The 19,343-nt window shown below is 52.8% G+C and overlaps 1 protein-coding gene across 1 annotated transcript in view; it reads left to right on the forward strand.

The window, feature by feature from the left end:
* LOC133343609 (uncharacterized) overlaps positions 1–17,621 on the forward strand; it is a 37,754-nt gene extending 20,133 nt beyond the window's left edge. The window contains exons 3-7 of the mRNA XM_061553300.1: positions 5,456–5,559; positions 7,976–8,745; positions 10,124–10,261; positions 11,664–11,795; positions 16,221–17,621. Coding sequence (XP_061409284.1) covers positions 5,456–5,559; positions 7,976–8,745; positions 10,124–10,261; positions 11,664–11,795; positions 16,221–16,357 — 1,281 coding nt within the window. The 3' untranslated portion in view covers positions 16,358–17,621. The remainder of the gene's footprint in view (positions 1–5,455; positions 5,560–7,975; positions 8,746–10,123; positions 10,262–11,663; positions 11,796–16,220) is intronic.
* The last annotated feature ends 1,722 nt before the right edge of the window (positions 17,622–19,343 follow it).

Genomic DNA, 19,343 nt, shown 5'->3' on the forward strand with positions numbered 1-19,343 from the left:
ACAACGATAATCACGGTAATCCATATTTTTTTTTTATCCAGGCCACGTGGTAATTTTTATGCCACATTTCTTGCCGTTAAACCATCCACCACCTGTTAGGATTGTCACATTTACAAATATATTACCATTATCATTATTGTCCGTGCCAATATATCTGACCAAGAATTTTCAGGATTTCATGAGAATTTCCACGACTGAATCCAACAACATCAACGGATGACGACGTTTCACTCCGACTGCCCGGAGCTTCAGAGCTGTTGCAGCCTTCTGCCACCCCCCCCCCTCCCCCCCCATCAGGATTCGCACAGAATTGGCACTTATGATCAATACATTTGCACTTATGTATGTACGTACGTTGAACTTATTCCGCACCGTACGTAACCAACCGTGCTCGTTGGAGGTGCGAAATAAATGACAATGATGATAACATCTTCGTCAAACGTGACAATCTAGTCGAGCAGGCGGGGGACAGTTCACGACGACAACTTTGGTTTTGGACTCTCTGCTTGCTCACCCACCGCCGCCCTCAGTCTGCGCAGAGGGCCGCCTCTGTGCTCACAACAAAGGCGCAGGGGAAGGAAGCCGAGGCCGTGTTTCCGGCCATGATGCTGCGGTTGTGGCTGGGAAGAACGGGGAGCTGAACCACGGAGGGGGAGGGAGGGGAGGCATGGCGGGGTTTGGGGGGGGGCACGGGAGGTGTGGTTGTCTGGTGAGTGAGCCACGCACAATGCTAGGCGGGTTTTGCAGCCTGTGTGGAAGCGTCCGTTATTATGTTATGATCGTGAATTCTGATAGCATCGCACCCGCGGACCAGCCGTGCCGCGTGACTTTTTTTACGTAGACTCAGCAGAGGGCACGTCGGTTCAAAACGGACCGCATCATCATCATCCCTGCACAGGAAGTCCCCGTTGAACGCGGTAGTAGTAGATGCATTCCTGAAAAGTGCCGCGTTGAGCGAAAAATGCGTTGAGTGAAAAAGAAGTCCCTGTAAACAATAACGTACCGACGAAGTTTGGCGAGAAACGATGAACGACGCGCACACGTCAAGGCGGCGCGACAGATAGCCGAGGGTATGCTGCCGCGTTTCTGTATCATCCCGCGTACTGTACTCCCTCAACGACCGCTCAGAAGCCGCGTTGTATTAACGGGCGCGTTACGCGTTGTAACGGCGGCGCGCATTCCGCATTGTCCGAAAAGCATTCCCCAATGGAGGAACTGCGTTATAGTGTGAACGCCGCGCGATAAGCGAGGACTCACCGTACGGTCAGAGTTTCAAAGGGGGGCTGAGCCTTCAGCAGGGTTGGGGGTGGGGCTCAGATTCCTTCAGCTTGGGGCCCCCACTCCTCAATGCTGCGGAACGGCCACGTTGAGTCGGTGGCGCAGCGGATCGCACACGGCCACTCCGATCCGGGCGGTGTGTGTTCCGTGGACGTGAGTGGACGAGCGCTTTCTGGACCCCTCCCTGGGCCAATGGTTGACTCCAGCCTCCCGATTGAGCATGAAACCTGGCGCAGTTTGTAAAACATCAGCGCTGGTGAGACAGAGTCGGCCAGGCTTGCTCATGGTACACACTCTGGCATGCCGGCTTTAATAGGCACTCTCTAACAGCAATGACAAGAGTGTTTAAGGCTAAATAGGGGACCTTTGGCTATGATTGGGTTCCATGGTTGTGAGATGTTAACTATCTCGCCTGGTATGTTGGAGGGCATGGGTTCGATCCCAACCCTGATGCCTGCATATTAGGAGTTTGCATGTTCTCTCTCTCCCTGTGGTTGTGTGGATTTTTCTCTGGGTCCACTGATTATTCCCTCTAAATTTAGAAATATTCATATTTGGCTACTATAAGTTTTCATGTGATAAGCCACTTCGTTGAGCTATCATTTGTGGCCAAGGCACTTCTGAAAACGAGCTATATAGCTCTATAGCTCAGTGGGCCTTACCTGGTAAAATAAAAATAGTTTATAGTTTTATAGATTGGCGGTATCAAAGCCACTGCTCCTACATAAATGAACAAATACTTACAATTGCAGTTCCATTGGTACCAGGTTGATCGTCATAAAGTTATAGGACAATGAAACGTAATTCAACCTTTGAACTTCAAGGCCCAACATTTAATGTCAATCCACTGGTGGATGAAGGCCTGTCCACGCCATGCCGGTCATGACGGTAGTTTGACTGCCTGTGCTTCACCCCCGCTGATCAGTGCAGGTTAGTGAAGGATTAGCCGTGGCCACGAATTGAACTCAGGTTGCCGAATTGTGCAGAGTAGTGCGCCAATTACCATGCCACCACTACGCAGCAAGGAGCCAATATTATCGTGTTAAACTGTAGAGTTTAACCAACTTCATATGCACGTTGTGACATTCATAGTCACTGTTTTAAGTTAATTAACAGGAAAACATTTCTCGGTTATTAACTAATTGGGTTCCATTAAAGCTGAATTGTTCTTGGGTCGATTCACGCTCCCCACGATGTCAAGACTTTTTTACGGTTTTGAGGTTGGCAATTTGACTCCATAATTCATTATTCTTTTCTCTATTGTGGTGAATATAGTGGTGGCTGGTGTCACATGAACCCATTGCAGACCATGCAACATATCTACGAGCTGAAAATAATTGTTTCCTACACGCACGGTTCGATGCATGCCCTGTGTTCAACCACAGCACTGCCGATCACAACAACACGCTCACTCAACCACTCACTCAACCACTCACTCACTCGGCTACCACACTGCAGATCACAACAACACACCCACTCACTCACTCAACCACTCACCCACTCACTCAACCACTCACTCACTAACTCACTCACTCACCCACTCACTCACTCGGCTACCACACTGCAGGTCACAACAACACACTCACTCATCCACTCACTAACCCACTCCCCCACTCACCCACCCACTCACCACACTGCAGGTCACAACAACACACTCATTCATCCACTCATTAATCCACTCCCCCATTCACCCACCCACTCACCCACTCATCCACTTACTAACCCACTCACCCACTCACTCACCCACTCACCACACTGCAGGTCACAACACACACACTCACTCACCCACTCATCCACTCACTAATTCACTCCCCCACTCACCCACTCACTCAACCACTCACCACACTGCAGGTCACAACACACACACTCACTCATCCACTCATCAATCTACTCACCCACTCACCCACCCACTCACCCACCCACCCACTTACTAACCCACTCACCCACCCACCCACTCACTCACCCACCCACCCACTCACCACACTGCAGGTCACAACGCCTCTCTTTCTGCTTCTTCCCTCGTTCTGCTCCACTTTAAAATTCCCTCTCCCATCCTCTCTTTTCCCGAACCTCTTCTAACAACACTAACCTTGCTCTATTCAAGAAGCACATACCACGCTCTTTATCTATTACAGCTTTGAAAGTTGCTGTTTGCTGCTGGCCACTCGGTGTTGTGGACCTTTGGGCCTTGTGCTCAGCGACTGTGTTTAGAACAGCAAAACCACGCACACATCGCTGACGGCCAACTTAGAACCGACGGCCAACTTAGAACTGCCGCGCTCTCGCGATCATTACACGAACGTTCGTTTTGCCGAATTTTCAGCATCTGGCGCAAACAATCGTGAAAAGAATGTTGTGCAGTGTTGTCGTTTTTATTTCTTCCAGCGGATTTACAACACCGTCTGATCAAATGCCAGGGCGGATATTTCAGAGGCACGATGCGGAGTGGAGGTGCCATCTGCCGCGTGCCGCGGAGGGTTTGATATTTCAGTGTTTGTGGCACGCAGGAAGATGACACCTGAAACACAAACATCTCCAATCTTCCCATGCGTGCAAAGACAGCAAGCTAAAAGGATAATAAAATGAATCATTTACGTTTTATAGAGAGTCACTCATGCTCATTGCATCTCACAATGCCGCGCGACAATCATATGCATAATTACATTCAGGGCTACATTCTATGTATGGCAATTATTCATTCAATTAAACCCTCAGAAAATAAACATGAATAAACGAGTCAAGAAATGGTAGAATAACAAAAGGTACATACACCAACAAAAATTTACCACATCAGAGATTAACAAAGTACAACATCGCACATCTGACCATCGCAAATCTGGCCATCACCAATCAACCGGCTTCGCCCAGAGCGGTACAGAGCAGTACGTGTGCAGCCGTCGTTTCCTACGAGACGTTCACACGTGTCTGACCTTTTCACATCTCCGCCCTGTACCTCAGTCCCCATCGACTCGGACGCGCGACGTTGTACCGCAACGAGCAGTGCTCGTATGCAATTGCTTTCCTTCGATGGCTTCTGTGGCGACTGAGGCCTGCCGTGCCACGGCGCGGAGATGTATCACAACGGATGGCGCACTGACGATGATGACCACCATCTCATAGACGTTAGCAGCTCCGATCCTCTGGATGTGTGCCTAAGATGCTGTATCATGGGGTGTCCAGCATGAGTTTAGAAAATCAGGAACAATCACTGCAAAGATACGGCCCTTACTTACCGTGTGGAAATAATATTGATGCTTTCTCAAGGCTGTACGTGAGAACGTGACGAAGATTCAAACTTACGTCAAGACAAGCCCGGGACACACGGCCTGGGTCGTGGGGTTGGCGAGAAGCACCGTTTAATCGATCGAAACTGGATTCTGATGCATCGATTCGTGCAGGTTCAGAACTGCTTAAACACAATCAGAATATGTATGTGTACTGGACCAATCCGATCAGCTATGAAGATCTTTTTCACAGATGTCTGGTAGGGGGCGGGTTCAGAAAGTTACAACCACAAACAATGCAAAAAATACGACAGTGCAGGAAAGGTGATGGATGCAGATTGATATGCAAATCACACGCTGACGTGACACGCTCGCCCAAAACGGTAGACAAGCCTGACCTGTACGGACGAGTCTCAACAAGCCAGGAACGATGCGAATGGGGGCCGTTCAAAAACGATACCGAACAACGCGAGGTCCCCCACAAAGCCAGGGTAGCATGGGGCCCTACACCTCGTCTACCACCCCATCTACCACCCCATCTACCACCCCATCTACCACCCCCCCCCCCCTTCTTTTCGCGCGGGTCCCATCACCGAGATCTCTTTCGGCGTGTTGTATGGGGCTCGCGTTTGTTGTTGTGGTAAAAAAAAAAACTATCAGATTCTGAAATCGAATCGGCCCCCCCCCCTTTCCCAACCTTCCCAAAATTGTGACGGCTTTTGCCAATCTGTGCGGGGGGCGAGGGAGCATTGGCGTATCGCTACGACGTCACGGCTCGCGCACGGTGGTGGTGGTGGTGATGGTGGTGGGGGGGGGGGGGTGACAGCAAGGAGGCGTCGCGCCGTCTTGCGTCTTCGGTGGCGTCCCTCTTTTTGGAGAGCAACGCGGGTTCACGACGCAGACCCCCCCCACCCCCTAACCCCCCACACTCCAACCGTGTTTTGTCTGCGCAGGTTAAGGAGGAGCTCATCACCCCCAAGGAGTTCGTGTGTCTGGCCGGGCGCGCGAGCCTCAAGGACTGGAAGAGGGCCATCCGCCTCGGAGGGGTCATGCTCAGGTCGGCGAGCCAAGCTCTTCGCTTTGTTGTTGTTGTTTTGCTGCGGGTTTTTTTTGTCGGTCAATTTTTTTTCTGCTCGTGTCCAACTGCTCTCTATTTCTAGATTTGAATATTTCGTGACTGCAAGGATTCATACTCTTAGGTTTGTTCGGTAAAGTCACGTAGGTAAAAAATAATAAAAGTAAAATAATAATAAATGAAAGTAAGTAAATAAAATCACAATAAATCAATTAAATTGATTTATTTTCATTTATTATTATTTTACTTTTATTATTTTTTTACCTACGTGACTTTGCTCTCTATTTGTTAATTTTTTTCACTCGTGCGTTCGTAACTATTAGGACACACTCATAGGTATTTGTTTGCTCTTTTAGCGATGCGTTAATAAATAGGTCCGTGCCCTCCTGGATGAAAATTGGTGAATCGCCTTTGCCCAATCCTGGCCAGCCTGGCTCAACATTGTATAAATGGATTGAATGAAGACACTCAGCTCAGAAATCAGTCACGCCCTCTCCCAGCAAACGATCCTACGAATCGTTGTAATTCGGGGTTGCGATTCGATTCTCTTTTTAGTTACCGTCCCATTTCCATTCATTCTTGGCTTCTGTGTATGTTTTGTACAGACTTGTTTGCTCCCGTGGTCTAAATGTAATGTTAGCATTGTCGTCATCATCATCAACGTTGGCCATGGTCTATCCACTGCTGGATGAAGGTCGCCCGCGCCTTCACCGTCTCTCTTATTTGTCAATTTTTTTAGTTTTTTTTTGCATTCACTTAAATGTAACATTTAGACTCATTCATCCACCTTCATGCAAAACGTGGCAACTCATTGTTTCTCACGCGCAGGGATTTGACAGGTGTACCGCAGGCAATTTAACACGTAGGTTTATTGCGATTAATATTACCCATGAGACCGAAACAGGACGGGGCAATGTCTCCACAACTTTGGCTGCCGCCTGGAGAGAGCTACCGGCGAAACGTCGCGGTACTCGAATTGTAAATGTTGCGGCACCTTCTGTTTGCGCGACAAACCTTACTAATTGGCCGTGTCGGGTGGTGGCGGGTTTAGCGACACATTTATAAATTTACGCGATATAATAAATAAAAAAAAACGCATTACATTTCGTGGGCGTAGAAGTTAACTGGATTGTGTGACTAGACGCCATGACTCGACACCATGGCCCAGCCGATTATGGAGGTTGGCAAGACTCGGTGATCCTCCAGCCCTTGCCTCCATAGTGATGGATCACAGGCACGCGCCACCATGCCAGGCAAACCTGCTGGACATCTGTGAAAAATAAATGTGTCGCTCATCGGATCCCTCCAGTATATAAATATATATTCTGATTCTGGTTCTGAAACCTACAGCGCACCCTGCCACCAGAAACAAACACCAAGAACCTCGCAAGGTGGCACTGGTTACGGCGCCTGCATTTTAACATCGTGGGTTCAACTCCTCTTCAAGAAGGGATTTAGACAAGAGATATAGACGTAGCGAGATGACTTAGATGTAGACACAATATAGATCAGGTGACGTGAGAGACGATAGTTCGGAACAAGATAGCGATCAGAAATATTTGATTATCCAGGGGGTGGTGGCTGTGCATGTGGCCTGTAATCGAGCGGTGTAGACGCAGCGAGGGGTGGTGGATCACACAGACGTTGCGAAACTACCTCCCTGTGGTGGGAGTCGAGGAGATTCCGTGCCCTTACTCACCGGGAGAATGCGACGTGGACTCATATCACCTGTCTGTATGGGATAGAGTGTTGCCCCCTCGCATGTGTACGTTTTATGCAGGCGCTCCGGTTTGCTCTCACAAGTATAATAGACGCTCCCTAATTGGCTGCAGAGCAATTATTGTCACCGGCTCTCTACCCGGCAGCATTCCAGCTTGGTCTGTGTACTCAGCGATTGTGAGATGCAATTTTTATAAACGACACTATATTAAAGCATTAGATGTATTTTATTTGTATTTTTTTTGCTCATTAGCTCGTTACATGAACGCAACGGTAATTTGAGCCGTCATTTGAATCATCCCCTATTTTTATCGATAATCCGGGTGAGTTGCTATAGCTGCTTGCCTGGCACACAGGAGGTCGTGGGTTCGATCCTGACCCTGTCGGCTGAATACTTGGAGTTTGCGTGTTCTCCCCATAGTCTTGCACATTTTTTTCCTCCGGATCCTCCGGTTTTCCACTCCACATTTAGAAAATCAACGCGATGCGCTCAGAGTAGTTGACCTACCATTTGTGGTGGCCGGGTCGCTTCTCAAAAAAGAGCGATATAGCTCAGCGGGCCTTACCTGGTAAACTAAAAATTGTTTTTGTTTAATCTTTATAATAGTTTTGTGCTTTTGCTCGCTCACGCCTGGCTGCCGGCCGCTGGCCCCCCTCGTGCACCCCGCTCGTCCCTCAGGAAGGTGATGGATGCCGGACGGCTGGACTTCTACCAGCACGACACCGCCTGCTCCTCCAGCTGCCGCAGCACCAAGCATGAGCCCCGTGGCCTGGGCGGCCCCGGGGGGGGCGCCGCCACCGCTGCCGCCGCCGCGTCCCTGTGGCCCGGTGGAGGGCGGCCCTCCGGCTGGCCGGGCAGCTTCTTGAAGGGCGACCGCCGCTACGTCGTGAGCGGCTGCGGGCAGCACCAGCGCAGGGGCGTCATCAAGCAGCGCGCGAGCAAAGCGGGCGAGGACGCTACGGCCCTCAACGTCGGTGGCCACAAGCAGCAACAGCAGCAGCAGCAGCAACAGCAGCTGCAGCAGCTGCAGCAGCTGCAGCAGCAGCATCAGGAGCAGCAGCAGGCGGGTGCGGCGCAGCGGCTGGCGTACAGCAACGGGCACGGCAGCCTGAGCGACGCCGTGAAGCGCGAGTGGTCGGAGGAGAGCAGGCGAGCGAACGCGATGGGCGAGGGAGCGGGCCGGGCGGCCGGGCGGCCGGGGCACGACGGCTCGCTGAGGGCGAGGGAGGCCGTCAAACGGAGCGGGGAGGCCTTGGTGGGTGGTGGCGGCAACAAAAGGGGACGCTTCGGCGTGGGTACGGCGACGGCCGCGGCCGCGATGATGAACGGGCAAGCGGCGGGGATGCACGCCGGGGAGGAGCGGGCACAGAAGCTCACGATGGCCGCCAGAGCGGACCGGGCCGACCAGAGCTGCTCCCCCGAATCCGAACAGGACAGCGACTTGCCAGGTAGCGGCACCGCACGGTTTGTCGAGCGTTCATCGTCACCTGCTACCGCGTCGACTTTTGCTTGCGGCCTGGTCGAGGCGTTTGCCGGGTGAAAAGATAGCACGGCCAGTCGCTGCTGTGCTGTGTCTCATGGTGTCGCAACGGCCCCTGTGCTGTGTCGGCGTGATGCAATTCAGGAATCTGAATATGGCTACGTCTCGAGACTCTTTGTGCAAACATGGGAGACATTACATGTCTCGTGTTTGTGTCCAGAGGAGGGGGGGGGGCGCTTTTATGAGAGCGGAGAAAGAGGGATAGAGACTGTTGGTGGTGTTGACGTCAGTGTGCTTTTGACCTCTTTGAATATTTGTATTGTTTTAAAATGTTACAATCATCTATATCTCGAGTGTCCTGGCTGGCTGTTGACTGTGCTCCTCTCCACCCCAACAGTTGTTAGCAGCTGCGGGCCGTTGCCACCGAAACTAACTGGGTAACTGGCTAAACGGGATTTTCCATGAAACGTATAAACATTGAATTGAAAGTTCGAAAGTCAATGGATAGCGACACTGAAGAGGTGGTAGTAATGAATACAGAAGACTCACACGGTTCATTTAAAATTGTTGTTGTTTTACCCTTTTATCTGACAACAAAACTGACACCTTTTTCGTACGCCTTTTGGCGTCATCTGGTCCAACACCATGTGAGACTATTCTCGAAGAAAAGCTGTCTCGTGTGTGGACCAATCAATTTCAAGGACAGTGCATACATTATCAGAGTTGTGTTTTTTGTTTGCATTCCGACCGCAGGTATTGTGGTCAATGCAAACATGACTCCTTGTAAAAAAGGTGTCAGTTTTGTTGCCAGATAAAAGGGTAAAAAAACAATTATCATTGTTGTTGTTGTTCGTGGCTGCAGGCCTATTGTCACCGAACTAGCTGGGTTGCTGGCTAAATGGTATTTTCTGTGTAACAAATACACACCGAATTGAATTGAAATGGCAGAAGAGAAAGTCCCGAAGACGCTTAATAATAACGCTAATAGCTAGCGACAGAGGGAGCTATGAAGAGCCACTGTGGGGGATATTTGGCCTACTCTTCTACACTGACACACATCTTCCGCCCAGCCGTGGCATGAGCAAGCAGTCTCAGCGCTGCGCCTGAACATTTTGAAAGGTCTGACTAGGCCTCGGCAAGGAAAGGTAATTTACCCTTTTTACCGGGTAAAAGGGTAAAGGTGAAGGGTAAAGATGTCGACATGCCAAGGGGTAAGGTAAAGGGTAGGGTAAAAATAGGCTCGTTGTTTTTACCTTTTAACTTTTACCTTGCCTTGCCGAGGCCTAGGCCTGCCGATGGCGTGCGTTGCCTAACGGAGGCGTCCCCCCGCGTGCCGCTGCCCCTAGACCACGTGCTGCGGTTCTGGCGAGGCGTGGCGAGGGCCGGGCTGCTCGGCGAGGTGGTGGGCGCCGTCCAGAGGGAGCTGCAGGCCCGGCTCACCGGACTGTGCCGACTCGCTCAGACACCCGCCCTGCAGATGGCTGGTGAGCAGGGCCACACAGAGAGACAGCGAGGGGACACCGGACAACACCACAGAGACAACGACACAGAGACAACGCCACAGAGACTGCAACACAGAGACAACGAGGGGACACAAACAGACGTGAGACATCATCTGCGAGGCAAACAGAGCGCATGGGCAGTGAAGAGGCCGTCTTAGCGGTTGTGGCTGTTGTTTTTGAGCCATTCCGCGCATGTCCGACGTTTCACCCCACGTGCTGGGAGCTTCTCCAGGAACCGAACTGAGCAGCTCATTGTACAGCAGCGGCGGCCGCCACTGGCCTCGACGGTTCTTGACGCCAACCAGTTCAGACGTCTGACGTAGGCCGGTCGATGTTTATTCGCTTCATCCCGGAAGCCGCCAGGCACGACTAAGTGGAGAGCGAACAGAACTGAGCATGACTAACCGGACGTCGGCGGCAAGCGACGTCCGAGCTCGCTTCCCTCGCCCACACGGACCGGTGCGGTGACGTGTGGCCAAACAAATCCCGACGGCAGACCGGGCTTCATCTAGCAGTGGTTACACTTCAGAGGTGTCTACCGCTGGTTAGCAGGCACGTGTAGTCGATGATGCTCGGGAATTTCATGGAGGGATATAGTGAGCTCGGTTGTCACCACTTTTTTTTTATATTCACACCTTTTGGCCAAGAACGATTTAACATATATAGAGGATCGCAGAGCTTGGGAAAATATTGGTGCCGGCTTATCCAGCAGCTGCTGCCTTCCCGCGTGTCTGTGGTTGCTCGTGCCTCTGGGTCATTCTCTCTCTACGAGAGTGAGCGGATGTTGTCTCGCGGTGCATTAAAACTTGAAAAGATTATTTTTGCATTATTGCTGCTATTGTTTCTGCTGTTCCTACTGTTCTGCTGCTGTTGACACTGCTGTTACTGCTGGCATTGCTGCTACTGCTGCTGACATTGCTGCTACTGCTGCTGACATTGCTGATACTGCTGCAACTACTGCTGTTACTGCACTGCTACTGCTGACACTGCTGCTGCTGCTGCTGACACTGCTGCTGCTGCTACTACTGCTGCTGACACTGCTGCTGCTGACACTGCTGTTCTGATGCTGACACTGCTGCTACTGCTGCTGACACTGCTGTTCTGTTCCTGACACTGCTACTGCTGCTGACACTGCTACTACTGCTGCTGACACCGCTGTTCTGTTCCTGACACTGCTGCTGCTACCCCTGCTGCTACTGCTGACACTGCTGCTGCTACCCCTGCTGCTACTGCTGCTACTGCTGCTGACACTGCTGCTACTGCTGCTGACACTGCTGCTGCTGCTCACACTGCTGCTACTGCTGCTGACACTGCTGCTGCTGCTGCTGCTCACACTGCTGCTGCTGCTGACACTGCTGTTACTGACACTGCTGTTGTGCCGCAGACGCCGCCCTCCTGCACGGCACGGTCCAGAGCCTCGGCCTCTCGGGCCAGGTGGACCGGATGCTGGCGATCAACACGCACGGGGCGACCACGGCTCGCCGCGCGGACGTCACGACGCACGGACACGGCGCGGGTGAGCCGCTGTGGCGACGCCGGTTAGCGCAGTGAGCCCGGCCCGCCTGAGTTCGATTCAGCTGCTGCCACCTCATCCCACACACACACACATTGACCTGCTCGGTGAAGTACGGTCAATCGGCCAGTCGCGGGGAGGCCTTCACCAGGCAGCGGTTTGACGACGATCGTCAAACCAAGCAAATCGTTGGGCTCAAGGAATCAGCGACGGCCCTCGTTGCTTTTGAGCCGCGCGTGTCGCGGCCTCGATCCGGTGTGGCTGGGAAAGCGAGGCACCGTACCCCCCCTCCACCCCGCCTCACGACAGACGCCCCCAGAGTCTCCCTGAACGCGTCGAGAGCCGAGCGAAGCGGCACGAAAGCTCGCGCACTCCTGGCGAGGGGAGGACGGCTCCCGAGGAACCGAGGAATGCGCCACGGTGGGATGGGGGGTGCGGCGGCGGTGGTGGCGGTGGTGGTGGGGGGGGCACTCTCCGGTGACGTTTTGAAAGCCGAGCCGTCGTCGCACGCAGGCACCAGCGGCATCGTCACGGCATCGTCAGCTCGGTCAAATCAAACACCGAGGCCCCAGTGTTTGATTTGTCTCCCAAGGTGGTGATCGTGGGGCGGGGGGGATGGCCCAACTCGGAGCTTTGGTCACCAGGCGGGGGGGGGGGGGGGCTAGGTACCCCCTGTCCCCATGCTAGTTACGCTACTGGCAAATGACAAAGATCCCCCGTATAGCTTTCACAGACTGTAGGGGCAAGTGCTGTTAGCGAGCACCTATTAAGGTCGGCAAGGCGAACGAGGGGGTGGGTGGCCAACACCACGCCCGGCCGCCTTTGTCTCCACAGTGGCGATGTTTACACATCGCAGTCGACCTAGGGGAGGCCCGGGACCGGTTCAGATACCCGTCACCGGTGTTGGCCGTGAGCGGGAATTGAACCCGGGTCGCTGAGTTCGTAACGCAGCACAGCGCTAACCGTTACACCACCGCTCCCCATGCGAGTTACGCTACTGGCAAGTGTTCAGTTAGCGTGCACCTATTAAGGCCGTCAAGGTGAACGAGGGGGTGGGTGGCCAGCGCCACGCTGTCTGTCTCCCCAGTGCTGAAGTCCGCTGCTCCGCTCGTTGCTCATTGAAGGCCGAGTTGATGATCACTATTTTATGTTGAGTCGACTTTATTTTGTTTACACGAATGCAGTTGCATTATTTTGTCATCGACCCAGAGGCACGAAACGCCAAACGGACAGCAACGTGCAGCACTATCGAAGGTGTAATGGACAAGGGTGAATACATTTGATCAACGTTGTAAGGACTTAGGTGATGGGGCGGAATTTTTAAGTGGATCAGTGCAAGGGCAGAAGCCGTAGAGAAGTGTATTGACCTGCAGTAGAGTGAGTGGGTAAGTAGGTGAGTGAGTGGGTGAGTGGGTGGGTGAGTGGGTGGGTGAGTGAGCGAGTGAGTGGGTGAGTGAGTGTGTGAGTGAGTGGGTGAGTGAGTGGGTGAGTGAGTGGGTGAGTGGGAGAGTGGGTGAGTGAGTGGGTCAGTGAGTGGGTGAGTGGGTGAGTGGGTGAGTGAGTGAGTGGGTGAGTGAGTGGGTGAGTGGGTGAGTGGGTGAGTGAGTGTGTGAGTGTGTGGGTGAGTGAGTGGGTGAGTGAGTGTGTGAGTGAGTGAGTATGTGAGTGGGAGAGTGACTGTGTGTATGTAGGAGTGAGTGAGTGTGTGAGTGTGTGAGTGGGAGAGTGGGAGAGTGACTGTGTGTGTGTAGGAGTGAGTGGGTGTGACTAGTTGAGCAGTAGTGCAGTGGTTAGTGCACTGTGCTACAAACCCGATTATCTGAACCGGTCTTGGGCCTCCCCTAGGTCGACTCAGCTTCAAATGAGTCCTTGGCGAGGTGTCTAAACATCGCCATAAGGAAGGGAAGACAAAGGCGGCCGGGCGTGTTGCTGGCCACCCACCCCCTCGTGTGCCGTGCCAGCCTTAATGAGTGTTCCCTAACAGCACTTGCCCTAAAACAAGTCGGTCCAAGGCTATAGGGGGTGATCTTTGCGTGTGTGGGTGGTTGAGTGTGCAGGACGGGACGAAACAGGTCAGCGTCCAGTCGAGCGTCACCGCTGGTTGAGGAATCAACGAGTGAAGCTCATGGGGCGAGCAAACCGTGGCGGTCGCGTTAGAAAAGTAATCGGGGAAGGGTCCCGAGCCGCATTCGGCTCTTTAACGACTGCTTCGTGACGTTAGTTATTAAGGTCCACCGTCTCGTATTCACGCGCAATGGCGGCTCTTGAAATATCGAGGGGCTTTTTTGTTTGTTTCCTACCGAATTCGAAGAAACAAAAACGCCCCTTCTTGTTGGCTCGGTTTGTCGACCCCCTGGGCACGTGGGAGTTCACCCGTAGCGTCAGTGTCCACCGCCACGCAGTGCGCAGCGCCGACCCGAACAGGCATTGCTCAAGTTGGCTGTCGTGACACCCAACCCCGGTGCAAACTGTCGTCTTCACGCGTGTCTGCATAGGTGTGCGCGTGTGGGAGTGTGCGCGCGCGTGAGTGCTAACGCTGTGTTTGTGCGGCTGCCCGCGGGTGAAAATGAGAAACGTAATTGGTGCTAAACCAACTCTGCGAAAGTAGCAGCGGCGTGCCGCCCGACGCCAAACCTGCTCGGGTTGGCGTTTTGGAATTATCACACGGTGGGAGGGGAGGTGGTGAGGGATGGGGTTTGGGAAACAGCGGGGGGGGGGGGGGTGGTGTACCGGGGGGGGGGGGTGGAGGGAGGGGGGGGGGTACCTTGCCGAGGTTTGCACGAAGCGGAGGGGAGCGGAGACGGATTTAAACGTGATGCTCTGCGCGCCAATCGCGTACTCGCGACCGTAGCCCCGTATGGTCAACGCTGACCCACGCCGCGCTCGCGATGACGTCATCACCGTCATCAGCCGTGTTCAGTCCACTGCGGGATGAAAGCCTCCGCAAGCCGCCACCGCTCACGGTCCTGCGACGACGTAAAGAGTCACCGAGCACCTGCACAGGAACTCATCTCATCGCTCTGCCGCTTGCCCAAGCGCCGTTACGTTTTCGTTTCATTTCGTCGTGTTGGGAGATTATTTTTAATTAATATTACTTATTTTACGATAACAATCATTATTGTGCTTGTTAACACCCAAGATGTTTTTGTTCTGAGTTGTCCTGCCATTTCACAGTAGGGAGGGGAGGCGATGTGGTAATTCGTAATCCCGATTGAGTCGTTTGCAGGCAATTTTTGGGGGACGTTTGGCCAATACCAGTTACCATGGAGGAAACTCCATGCAGAACAGGTGGCTAACATACAAACTCCACTCACTCACTCTCTAACTCACAATCGCACTTTACAGAACGGGTGGGGGGGGGGGAGACACACATACTCCACGTAGAAAGGTGCTCAAGTCGGTCATCGAACCCAGGGCCCTTCGGGCTGCGAGACAAGAGTGTCACCACCGCGCCGCTGCCCTGTGCAACGTGCCCAACGTTGCCGTGGTAACGATGCTCATGCCCAACGTTGCCGTGGTAGTGATGCTCATGTCCAACGTTGCCGTGGTAGCGATGCTCATGTCCAACGTTGCCGTGGTAGCGATGCTCATGCCCAACGTTGCCGTGGTAGCGATGCTCATGCCCAACGTTGCCGTGGTAGCGATGCTCATGCCCAACGTTGCCGTGGTAGCGATGCTCACGCCCAACGTTGCCGTGGTAGCGATGCTCATGTCCAACGTTGCCGTGGTAGCGATGCTCATGCCCAACGTTGCCGTGGTAGCGATGCTCATGCCCAACGTTGCCATGGTAGCGATGCTCATGCTCAACGTTGTCGTGGTAACGATGCTCACGCTCAATGTTGCCGTGGTAACGATGCTCATGTCCAACGTTGCCGTGGTAGTGATGCTCATGTCCAACGTTGCCGTGGTAACGATGCTCACGCCCAACGTTGCCGTGGTAGCGATGCTCACGACCAACGTTGCCGTGGTAGCGATGCTCACGCCCAACGTTGCCGTGGTAGCGATGCTCACGCCCAACGTTGCCGTGGTAGCGATGCTCACGCCCAACGTTGCCGTGGTAGCGATGCTCACGCCCAACGTTGCCGTGGTAGCGATGCTCACGCTCAACGTTGCCGTGGTAGCGATGCTCATGTCCAACGTTGCCGTGGTAGCGATGCTCACGCTCAACGTTGCCGTGGTAACAATGCTCATGCCCAACGTTGCCGTGGTAGCGATGCTCACGCTCAACGTTGCCGTGGTAGCGATGCTCACGCCCAACGTTGCCGTGGTAGCGATGCTCACGCTCAACGTTGCCGTGGTAGCGATGCTCACGCCCAACGTTGCCGTGGTAGCGATGCTCACGCCCAACTTTGCCGTGGTAGCGATGCTCACGCCCAATGTTGCCATGGTAGCGATGCTCATGTCGTGCCGCTGTTGCTCTGCCCTCAGCCGACGGTGTGACGTCGTGCGAGAAGCTGGAGGGGGCGGTGGCCGACACCAACGCCGCCGCGTCGGCAACCGCCGGGCGGCACGGAGCGGCAGCGAACACGGCGCTCGCGACGCGACTCTTCACTCAGCCAGTGTGACTCCCCCACCACTCCCATCACTCTGTGATCCACCGACCCTCCGCCGCCGGGCGGCACGGAGCGGCAGCGAACACGGCGCTCGCGACGCGACTCTTCACTCAGCCAGTGTGACTCCCCCACCACTCCCATCACTCTGTGATCCACCGACCCTCCGCCGCCGGGCGGCACGGAGCGGCAGCGAACACGGCGCTCGCGACGCGACTCTTCACTCAGCCAGTGTGACTCCCCCACCACTCCCATCACTCTGTGATCCACCGACCCTCCGCCGCCGGGCGGCACGGAGCGGCAGCGAACGCGGCGCTCGCGACGCGACTCTTCACTCGGCCAGTGTGACTCCCCCACCACTCCCAACCATCAATCCGTGCTCCACCAACGCTGGTGAATCGTGAACCCCACACAACAGGGCGTCTCGCTCGCGTTCGCTCGCCCACTGACCCATCCACCTATCGGCTCCTCCAGCTGCCTCCACCAGTCCAGCTGTCAGAGCACGGGACGAGCATCTGACTCCACAATGAGTAAAAGCAAAAACAGTCGAAGTGGTTTGCTGATTAAATTAGAAGCGGATATAACGATTCACGGATCTTTACGCTCACAATACTGGCATCAAATAGCGTGGGTAATAAGCGATTTTTTTCCAATTCATCATACACGTTCATTGTGTCCATCAGGATCAGAATCTTTATTTATCCTGGAGGAATCCGATGAGCTATGAAGCTATTTTTCACATGTCCAGTCTATTCCGCGACAGAGGAAATAGATTCACGCACCTTCACATTTACACTGTGAACTCGAATCGCGTCGTGATCCTGAATCGGAACAATCAATTTCATTGTGGAAAGGGTTTATCGCTACATCCGTATCATCTCCCCTTCACAACACTGCGGCAGTTGCGGAAATTCCACCCTCCTATGGCAGGCACTCGGTGGACCTTTACGACAACCACTTTGCGACGGCTCACAAAGTCGCACTTCGTTCGCTCACCTTGGCCGGTCGCATCGGACCGAGTTCATCTCCAACCAGGAGTGTGAGTTGCGCGCTCTAAACCACCATGGGAGGAGCCGCGTGAGCCAGAACGGGTGTGAGAGCTCATGCCCTGGGGGAATTAACCTGGGTTCGCATTCCGGGTTTGCCAGCCCAGGTTGAACTTCACTATGGGAACCTCATTTGTCAGTAAAAATATGATAATTGTTTTTTTTTTACCCTTCTATCTGGCAACAAAACTGACACCTTTTTACAAGGAGTCATGTTTGCATAGACCACAATACCTGCAGTCATAAATACCAACAAAAGACATAACTCTGATAATGTGCACTGTCCTTGAAGTTGATTGGTCCACAAGGACAGTGCACATTATCAGAGTTATGTCTTTTGTTTGTATTTATGACTGCAGGTATTGTGGTCTATGCAAACATGACTCCTTGTAAAAAGGTGCCAGTTCAGGTTGAACTTGTTTTGTCGAATTCGAGTCCATGGCCTCAGCTGCGCCGTGGGACTCTTTTCTTGATTGTGAATATATTTTTTGGTTTTTAAACAATCTCAAATGTAGTCTAACCCCAGCTCTGAGAGCTACGTTTGTAAAACACGTATGTACATAGCGAGACGGAGCGTTCGAGAAACCCCCTCGAATCTTTCGTGGATAGCGGTTGTGCGATGGCGGTGTAGAGAGGTCCGCTAGAGATGTTACCGGGAGTGTGGGAGAGTGTGCGCGCGCGTGTTCACGTGCGTGCGTGCGTGTCTACGTGCATGTAGACTGGTACAAATACACTGTGTACAAAATGACAAAATATATATACGTATTTACTTTGGCGCACGTATCCTCTCAAAAGAACGCCCCTCTTTTCAAGATATGCAATTTACCTGTTGACCAAACCGCTGCAGCGCAATAATCGCCCTTAACGCACCTGTCGGAAGGACATGAGGTGGGGCGAGGCAATGGGAAGTGTCAAGAGGAGAATGGGCAAGACAGAGCTACATCCGTGCTGATAATTGCTTTTTTACCCGTTTATCTGGCAACAAAACTGACACCTTTTTTACAAGGAGTCATGTTTGCATTGACCACAATACCTGCGGTCGGAATGCAAACAAAAAACAGAACTCTGATAATGTATGCACTGTCTTTGATTGGTCCACACCAGAGACAGCTTTTCTTAGAGCCTAGTCTCACGTGGTGTTGGACCAGATGAAAGCACATCCGTGCTTTCACTTGATTTGGCGTCATCCACCTGCGAAACGCTGCAAAGTCGGTTTGCCGTGCCGCGGACGCCAATTGCAGGACATACGTAAGGTGCGCTAGCAGGCCTCTGTGTCGAGGCCCTTCTCAACACTATGAGGGTTCTAAACGAGAATGGTTGCCTCGTGATGTGATTCCAGTAACACGAGGGAAAGCTCAATAGACATTAAACAAATCATATTGGATGTTCTTTGTGTAAGGGTTCCGCAGAAATCACGCCCAGGTATGAGTCAATTCGTGCCGAATAAGCGTGACAATGCAGTGATTCGTGGATCGTTATGGATTCTTATGCTCGCATTAATTCGTCAACTCTGTGCTCGCGAGACCTGAACATTTACAATGAATTCAAATCGTATGCCAATGTCACGCTTGAGCCTATGGGCCCGACCAAGCGCCGTTAAAAATGGGTAACAAAGGGAGAAACGTTACAAAGGAGGCAGTAAAAGTAAGAAAACAATATATCACATCGTTGAATTGCATCGTGATCCCGCATCATTTACAGTCACTTTGCTTCGGGAAGTCACCTGTTACACGCCTAGTGATAGATCGTAATTATGTTGAATAACTCTTCTTGGTTCTTTCGGTAAAGTCACGTAGAAGGGAAATAATAAAATAATAAAAATAAAACATAATAAAATAATTCTCACGACGTTTCGGCCACAACGCAAGCAGCCGTCCTCAGGTGAAGAACAGGTCTGTCGAAAAGACAGCGTCATTCAGACGCTATTTTTCCGACAGACCTGTTCTTCAGACCTT

The sequence above is a fragment of the Lethenteron reissneri genome, chromosome 18 (assembly GCF_015708825.2).
Source record: "Lethenteron reissneri isolate LAM-NWPU_2019-01 chromosome 18, ASM1570882v1, whole genome shotgun sequence".
Taxonomy (NCBI): Eukaryota; Metazoa; Chordata; class Hyperoartia; order Petromyzontiformes; family Petromyzontidae; genus Lethenteron; species Lethenteron reissneri.